Here is a 9,618-nt window from a genome sequence, read left to right on the forward strand (position 1 = left end):
CACACTCACTCACTCACACACACACACACACACACACACACACTCACTCACTCACTCACTCACTCACACTCACTCACTCACTCACTCACACCCACTCACTCTCACACTCACTCACTCACTCACTCACTCACTCACACTCACACTCACACACACACACACTCTCTCACTCACACACACACTCTCTCACACACACACACACACACACTCACACACACAGTAATTCGTACTTCTTTGTTTGTCTTTTTGTCTGATTTTCAAATACTTTTTTGTTTCAATTCAGAGATTTGGGATTTACATCGTAGCTTATTAATTTGATTGTGGCTTTTAACTCTTTACCGAAGACTTATAAAAAAATTTAAAAAATCCCTATGACGTGACATGTGGCCAAGTATGGTGACCCATACTCGGAATTAGTGCTCTGGATTTACCCATCCAAAGTGCACACACACAAATCGTGAACACACACCCGGAGCAGTGGGCAGCCATTTATGCTGCGGCGCCCGGGGAGCAGTTGAGGGTTCGGTGCCTTGCTCAAGGGCACCTCAGTCGTGGTATTGAAGAGAGAGAGCGCTGTACATTCAGTCCCCCCACCTACAATCCCTGCCGGTACGAGACTCGAACCCACAACCTTTGGGTTATGAGTCTGACTCTAACCATTAGGCCACGACTTCCCCCTAGGGTAAAATGGGTAAAATGAATGGAAAAAGTCCAGGAACTGCTGAAAAAGTGGGCGGGGCATATTGTGCACTCTATTGCGCAAAGGTAATCTTATATTTTAACCCCTCCCCGCCCACTTTTCAACTCACAAAAACATCAGAATTTAACATGGTTTATTTGCAGCTAGTCATGCTAATGCTTATTTAGCATTAGCAGTCATAGCCGTGAAATTGTTGCAGAACGAGGAAGCTGATATGAATCTAGTTTGCGTTACTGATCCCTAATTGTTTTCCTGTTAGCCAAGCGCACACAGAAGCTCATCATCATGATTACAGTCTGCGACCAAAAACCCCTTGCTTGTAGCCAACTCGTGTTTGCCAGGCTATTGAGAAGACATGTTTTTTGTAACAAAACATTGAACTGCTGGCCAAATGGCTCTATAACCCGTGCAAAAAATGTCCGTAAATCCATGTTTTACACACCAGAAACTGTCTTAAATGTACACTAGCTGATAAGCTTCTGTTCCCAGGGTACGCTAGGCTTAGCGACACTGCTTGCCAAAAATGATCTCAACCAAAGATGCAAATACTTAGAACAATTGGCCGAAGCAATCCAAACACAAGAGGATTGGATAATGATTTTTATGCAGCAATGCTTGGGTTTACATGCGATGTAAATAAGAGATCAAAACAGATCGCTCACTCTGACAGCGTCTGATGCTAACCTTGTGTCTGCTCGCACAAGAATAACCAAATTTGTGCTAGTTATGATACTGAAATAAACCAGAATTGCCTTCGAGGTGAAAGTTGCCATTTTATCCAAGTGTGTGGTCCTCATAGACTTATCAGAAAGGAAAAGGAGGGTGTTTGTCCGGGAAGTGAGCCAAAACTGCCCAGTTGTCCCAAAGCAAGCCCAGTCTGCGAGTTTATGCCGTACATTTTCATCGTAGCCATTGAGTATATATACAGATTTTTAAATACATCTTTGTTTTAAATCAGAGTTAATTTTGTGATTTACCTCCTAGTTGGTTGGTTTGGTTTGTTGCTTTTAACTCTTTAAAAATCCGTTTGGGAAAAACACTCCAGGAATCACTGAAAGTGGGTGGGGCCGATTGTGCAAAGGCTCCACCTCCAAAATGACATCACATACTTATTTTCCAACCCCCCAGTGATCATCCGATCACTGGCCAACTGGTAAAATCAAGCCCCGCCCACTTTCCCACTCAAACCTACAGGTTTCTACTGAACGTTTTCATTGAAGCCATTGAGTACACATTCTTGCCTTTTTGCCCAATTTTCAAATACTTTTTTGCTTTAAATTAGACTTTATGTTGTGATTCACCTTGTATCTGATTAGTTTGGTTCATAGTTGGGTTTAATCCTTTAACGAAGACTTGAATGGTAAAAACTCCAGGAACTGCTGAAAAAGTGGGTGGGTACTATTGTGCAAAGGCTCCGCCCCCAAAACGACATCAAACATGCTTACTTTTCAACCCCTCCCCCTCCAACCATCACTTTTCATCATCCAATCACCGGCCAACTGGAAAAATCAAGCCCCGCCCACTTTACCACTCAAGCCTTCAAATTTGTACTGCACGTTTTCATTAACGCCATTAAGTACACATTCTTGCCTTATTGTCCTATTTTCAAATACTTTTTTGTTTTAAATCAGAGTTTGCAGTGTTGGGTTTCATCTCGTAGTTGGTTAGTTTGGTTCATGGATTGGTTAAACTCTTTAACAAATGGCAAATGAATGCGAAAAACTCCAGGAACTGATACATTTGTACAGGATTGAACAAAGGCTCCGCCTCCAAAATGACATCATATAGTTATTTTCCAATCCCTCCCCCTCCAGCCACTTTATCATCCAATCACCGGCCAACTGGAAAAATCAAGCCCCGCCCACTTTCCCACTCAAGTTTCTACAGTACGTTTTCCTCAACAGCTTTGCTCTCCAAGTTCATGCGAGTTCGACCCGTCGTGAGAGCTCAAATATACGCTTCTCAAACGTGTACGACTAGAGTTACGACTAGAGCACCTCTCCGAAAGCGAAGCGCCAACAAAAGGGTTCAAAAGGTGGGTCATGCCCTACGTTGGGCGTCATATTAGACATTGAATCATTAATGAAGTAGGAGATAAATGCTAGTCTTCGCTGCTAAATGGAACTAGACACCGCAGTGGCGTTCTGCACAGGTAGAGGCGTATCCTCTTGTCTGGCTTTGTCTGGATTCGGCCGGTCGTGATCCAAACGGTCAATCGTCCCTCCAAGAGAGGCGCGCGTGAGTTTGCGGAAGGACGTCGAGAGCGTAGGATAGAGGCTGATGATGGAGCCGCGGGACCAGTCCATCTTGGGAGCGACGCGCTTCAGTATGGCACGTCGGAATAGGATGTAGACCCAGGGATCCAGGATCTGGTTCCCCGTCGCAAAACGAAGCCAGAGAAGCAGGTGGCGAACGTTGAGCTCGCTGCCCGACAGCACGGTCTGCGCAATAAACACCTGTTGAGAGGAAAAATAACGAGAGGGTGATGAGAGGAACGCAAGAAGAAACACTGAGATGCTTGAACTCCACTTGAGTCAGCTAATAAAATAAACACAAACATTGCCATCGCTATGGGCTTCGTCATTTCCAACTGTTTACGAAATCTAATGGATTTTTGAAATGAGAATAACCAGAATGTAACATCTGGGGATGTTGGACACAATTTCCAGGAACATAATGTCGATACTAAATATATTCACCCCAAAAATATTCTGTGAGAGATGTGAAAAACAAATATATTTGCTGTTTCTGGCGTCTCGCAAAATATTTTTGGAGTGAATCCCAAGAAATCTGTCAGGAACATGTTCAAGTCATATTTCACCCCAAAATTAAAAGAAAGAAACTTTTGTGAATTATTGTTTGTGAAAAGAAATCGAATCAACTATTCTTATTTCCGCTATGCAATTTTAGTAATTGTTGTACTGTTCAGTTTATTTATTTAAATACTTTATTATTTAATTACTAATACTGTTTCAATTCATAATAAAAATAAATAAATAAATGAAAAAAGTGGAGGAAATGAGCTTAACCGTCATGAAAAAAATGCTTAATGGTTAATAAAACAATAAAATATAATTTATATTTGTTCTTTTTTTTTTCTTTTAATTTTAGGGTTAAGATTTACCATATTATTGTGAAAATTAAAAGCAAAACAAACAAAGATACTGGAAATAAATAGAGTCATTAGTATTACTTACCAGTCATTAATCTATCTATCTATCTATCTATATATATATATATATATACAGTATATTAGTCATTGATAATATGTATATTATGCTTATGTTATTATATATTATACATGTATTTTTTGTCATATATATTAACATTTTTTGAATAAAATACTAACATATTACAAAAATATTATATTATTAAAAATATCACATTACAATATAATATATAAAAATAAATACATTTAATAATATTTTGTGTTCATTCATTTAAATTTAATTTAACATTAGAAAAATTATTATATTACAAATATTTATATAATTGTATGTATTACAATATAAACATTACAAATAATACAAATAAATGTTAGAAATAAATTAAAAATGTTTTTATGAATTTAAATAAAAATGTAACTATTATAAATATTTTTATATTTATTTAAATTATATTTATTTACATATTTTTATTTAACAGAATATACATATTCTATTAATAATAATTATAATAAATAATATAATTAATTATGTTTTAATAATAATTAATAATATTATATATACATTTTTATATTGTATATAATATACATATATATATATATATATATATATATGCATGCATGCATTTAATAATATTGTTTTAATTAGTAATAAATATCTAAAAAAAAGAAAAAAGATATATATATATATATATATATATATATATATATATATATATATATACACACACACACACACACACACACACACACAGTAGTGTGCGTGTATATATACTTGTATGGTATTTTGGCAGAAACTATGATTAGTGTGTTGATGATGGTTGTCGGCGGAAAGCAGCACAGAGCCAGAAGTGGTTTGAAGCATCAGATGTCGCTACGGATGAGCGCATGAGTGTGAATGGTGCTCACTGTTAATTCAGATCACAATCTGGATTAGCCATCAGCCTTTACTCGCCTCAGTCTAGACTCCTGACAGAGGATGTAAATCCAGGGGTCACATATCTGATTGCAGGTGGCCAATCGCAGGTAGAACAGAAGGCTATAGGGCTCGACGGCTAGCGAGGACACGACGGTCTTCAGTATGAACATCTGTCCAGAGACACAACATCATCAGACGAGGACAGAGCAGCTCCAGAGGGTTTATTCCTCACATTGTGAGTCCCAGCTGTTTGTTTAACTATGGGAGCTGTGGACTTACAGATGCTACAGTGTCGGAAATGACATTTAAAGCTAAAACTAGTTTAATTGCTGGCATGTTATGCATCCTAAATATATACAATCATATTTTTTGCATGCTATGACAAAATGTCTGGATATATATATATTTTTTTCTATAATATTTGATCTCTAAGTAGACTTTTAAAAACTGAGGAACGTCAGAATTTGTGTAAAAAGGGATGTGAATTATGTTCACACGATAAATATGGAAATAGTTTACTTTTATGTTTTGTTCAGGTTGTATTTGTAATTCATATGTGTAAAAAAATATATGGATGTAAAAGTATTAACGTATCTAATATTTCTGTGATAGCTTAGGACTGAAGGTCTGGGTTTCGGAAGTGAAAAACAATCAAATCTACACATAAAAGGCAGATTATGATGATAATAAAAATAAATAAAAATAAAAAAAATAAAAACGTAAAATATTACAAAAAATACATTCAGTTTTAATTGAATTTAGTTAATATTTCTGTAATGGATTGAAGTTTAAAATTGAAAAGGCTCATATACCGCTGCAATGTTTAATGTTTTGTAACATATGTTTATTTTATTAAATAAAATAGAAACATATGAGTTGAATTAAATATAAATATATTACAAAAAAAACTCAATTTTTAACAAATATTTTAAAAAACGAATACTATATTTTTAAGTGTAATATAATTTCCTATCATATATATATATATATATATATATATATATATATATTACCAAAAATAAATAATATTTTATTTTAGTGAGTTAATTTTAATTTTACTTTAATTTAATTTAATTTAGTTAACATTTCTGTGATGGATTTTCATATTTTATTATTGAAAGCCTGGGTTTTGGAAAAGAGAAAAACAATAAGAGCTATACATAAACAACCATTATATATATATATATATATAAATAAATGCATTATTAATAAAAAAAAACAAATATATATATATATATATATATAAAAAAGACAGCTTCAATGCAACCTTCATATATATATATATAAAAAGGTTTAATCCCTGCCGTATAAAAGTGCTCATATTTTAAAGAAACACCCAGCTGTAGTTAATTTAGCAGACGATTGGCTAACAACGAATTTGTGTTTTGTTAAAAATAGGATGTGTGTGTTTGCTGATGAGGACTTCCTGTTCTTCCCTTCAACAGGAAATGGCTCTTTCCCATTAGTCTTATCAGCGGTTCTCACACGACTCCTTCATGTTCCTCGGCTGGCAGCTTCCTGTGCGAGAAGCCTGGCGTGTTACATGACGAGTAAAGCGTCTGGCCTCGCGATCAGTAGCGCACCTGCGTCGCGCGGCACTGTTACCATAAACAAGACTGACAACAAGCAGCGTCACGGACAATTATAACCGATTCGGAAGATTACAGAAAGCAATTTTAAACAGAGCGTTTGAATCAGATGCGAACCAAAGTCTGAAATGTTGACGTACAGGTAACGTTGTCTTTTTAGTCGACTTGAGGCTGTTCCAAATTGTAAGGACTTGTCCCAGAATGCATTGCACTGAACTAAATGAAAAACAAATACAAAATGGTGAATGGGATACTGAAATGTATCAATGGAAAATAGCTAAATCTAATTAAAAAAAGGCAATATTTTGATCAATAAATGTGTGCATCGCGCCGTTAGCTTAGCCACACATTAACACAGACTCTGCTGGAATCAAAGCTATTTGTGTAGCATTTTCTCTGATTTTGATACAAGTTCAGCTCACTCGACAGCATTTGGTGCATAATGTTGATTACTTTAAAGCTTTCAACTTTAAACTCATCCCTCGTGAATAAAAATGGAGGTTACAATGAGGCACTTATGATTTTTAGAGGATTTAAGAGAAGCATATTTTATAAAAACACTTATTATTTCTTCTGTTCAAGCCTGTGTGTTATTTGAGCTTTAAAGCTGCTTGAAAACTTTATTTTACAGTCCTTTTAGGGTTTACGTTGTCATGACAACAAAGTTACAGATGGGCTCCAATCGCTTCTATTGTATGTTATTTTTGTAATGTTTTAATAATAATAATTATTATTATTAATTTTATAATTACTATTATAAATAGGTTAGTTTAATCTATCTATTTAACAGAAAGAATATTTTATAATAATTATTATTGTTATTGGTTTTTGTTAATTATATTACTTAATACAAGAAAGGTTTGGCAGTATCATAATAATAATAATATACATAAATTCTTAGAATTAATACTACTAATAATAATTATAATAATGCATTATGATTTATTATTATTATTTTTATTATTAATATGTCTGTAACATTGTCATTATAATTAGTAATTGTATAAGTATTGTTATTAATAGGTTAGTTTAATTATATTACTTAATGGAAGAATATTTTTATAATATTAATAATAATAATAATTATTATTATTGTTGTTATTAGGTTATGTTATCATATTACTTAATGCAAGAATGTTTTGGCAGACAATAAAAATAAATAAAATATTATTATAATAATAATAATCATTCTAATTATTAATAATTTTGTAATATTACTAGTATTAGTAGTAGTAGCATAAGTAGTAATTTCATAATTGTTATTAATAGGTTAGTTTATTTATAATATTTAATGGAAGAATATTTTAAAAATTAATATTATTATATTATAATATAATAATATTTATAATAATTTTCCCCTTTAGTTCACAAGTTGTACATTATCTCTGTCTCTTATTTTATATAGAAAAGGAGCGAAAGTGGACGTTAATTTTGTGGTAATCAACATTATGCTGTACTCACACTGAACCCGTAATACCAGATTCCTTCTTGGTTACTTTGTAGGCATCTTACTAGGTTTTGTAAACAGTTACTAGCAGCTCATTTTAGGTACGTCCCAAATTGCGTACTTATGCACTATTCTATGACGTTTTGTAGTATAAATAGTGCGAGTAGTGCGTTCACACTGAAAATTCCAAAAAGAAAAAGTGCACTTTAAACACCCGGAGGATGCACTTAAATAACAAAAGTGTGGAATGTTGGACACTTCACGCACTCAACTGTCTCAGCTTTAATTACGTAACGAAGGGGGAGGGGCTATCAGACTCCGATTATAAATAACAAAATAACCTTATATAATTCATACACTACATAATTGAGTACATAGTGTATGAGTGCATAGTGTATAGTGCGTCATTTGCGACGCAGCTTTTGACTCATTCAGACTTAGCATTTGTCAAGTGTCGATGTAGTTCAATCACTCACCAGTAGAGGACACCAGCAGACGGAGGCGATGGCCATGATCAGAATCAGCTGCACCATCATCTCCACTTCATAGTCTCGTCTCCGCTGAGCGCTGTCCTGTCCGCAACACACCCTCAGTAGGGTGACGACGCTCACCGTGTTAAGCAAGAATGACACGGCCAGCGACAGCAAACCCACGAGCGAGAAGATCAAACCGAAGGTCATATCCAGCGGTCTGGAGCTGATGTTGAGGAAGCACCAGGAACCGGGGATCTGGAGACGGTAGCTTCCCAATCCGGCCAACGGCAGGAGACTGATGCAGCCGGCTGTGACCCAAACCATGGCCACCGTCGAACACGCTCTGCTGTTGGACACGGCGGTGGAGCGGGCGAAGGGTCGGTTGATCCCCACGAATCGCTCCACGGCCATTGCGGCGCCGAGAAGTAGCGGGCAAAGGCCATAGAAGACCATCGACATGCCCATGAAGTTGCAGAAGTGGCAATGAGGGTCCAGTTGGCGCCAGTTGAAGTGCGTGATGTGGAAGGACACCACGATGGACCCGGTGACCAACAGCCCCATGAAGTCGGTGAACACCAATCCGCCGAGGAACAGCAGGAACGAGGAGCGCGAGCGGCTCTTGGTGTGGTGGAAGGTCTTGGCCAGAACCACCAAAGCGAAGAGGTTGGAACTCAAGCCGAGGCCGCTGAAGACTGCAGAGAAGTACGCCGAGGCGATGGTGTGGTTGTGATTGAAGGGCGGGCTGTTGATGGAGAAGCAAAGCGGAGTCGCGTTGCTTGGCGCCGATGAAACCATGATGGCGGGGATTGAAGACGGGTTTATTTCATCCTGTGAACCTGTGATGGAGAAAAACCATTGGTATACGCTTAATAAATGTTGCCACGCACTCAGGGGCGGACTTAGTGATTTGGGGGCCCTAAGCAAATTCTAGGTATGGGGCCCCAACACAATAACTATGTGCTCTTTTACGCCTAACCCTTATTTTGCTCGCTCGCTCTCATAGTTTATTTATCCCTTCACAACCAGTAGTAAGTCAACCTGATGCTGTTCTAAAGCTAGATTAGGCTACCTTTAAAAAAAAAATGCTTGCACTTGTCCAGTTAATAAATTGTAAACTTTTACAATCTTTTTACAAACATGAAATCATCCCATGCAACTCATTCCATAGTCCAAGTGTTCTGAAAGCATACGGTAGGGTTTGCCGAGAAACAACTCAAAAATGTAATCTATTATTAAGCAAAAATCTCCAGTCATTGCATTCGTGCATTTATACCTGCATTTTATACGAGTGCATTTAAACGTGCATTTTATGCGAGTGCATTTAAACGTG

At 36.3% G+C, this 9,618-nt stretch overlaps 1 protein-coding gene across 1 annotated transcript; it reads right to left on the minus strand.

The window, feature by feature from the left end:
* Positions 1 to 690: 690 nt before the first annotated feature.
* Positions 691 to 9,167, minus strand: LOC107562097 (thromboxane A2 receptor-like). The gene is made up of 2 exons (XM_016246662.1): positions 8,292 to 9,167; positions 691 to 3,153 (listed from the first exon to the last, which is right to left on the minus strand). The coding sequence occupies exons 1-2, from the start codon at positions 9,081 to 9,083 to the stop codon at positions 2,812 to 2,814; spliced, it is 1,134 nt and encodes a 377-aa protein (XP_016102148.1). The 5' UTR covers positions 9,084 to 9,167; the 3' UTR covers positions 691 to 2,811.
* Positions 9,168 to 9,618: the final 451 nt, after the last annotated feature.

This window comes from Sinocyclocheilus grahami, unplaced genomic scaffold, assembly GCF_001515645.1.
Source record: "Sinocyclocheilus grahami isolate Dianchi unplaced genomic scaffold, SAMN03320097.WGS_v1.1 scaffold805.1, whole genome shotgun sequence".
Lineage (NCBI taxonomy): Eukaryota > Metazoa > Chordata > Actinopteri > Cypriniformes > Cyprinidae > Sinocyclocheilus > Sinocyclocheilus grahami.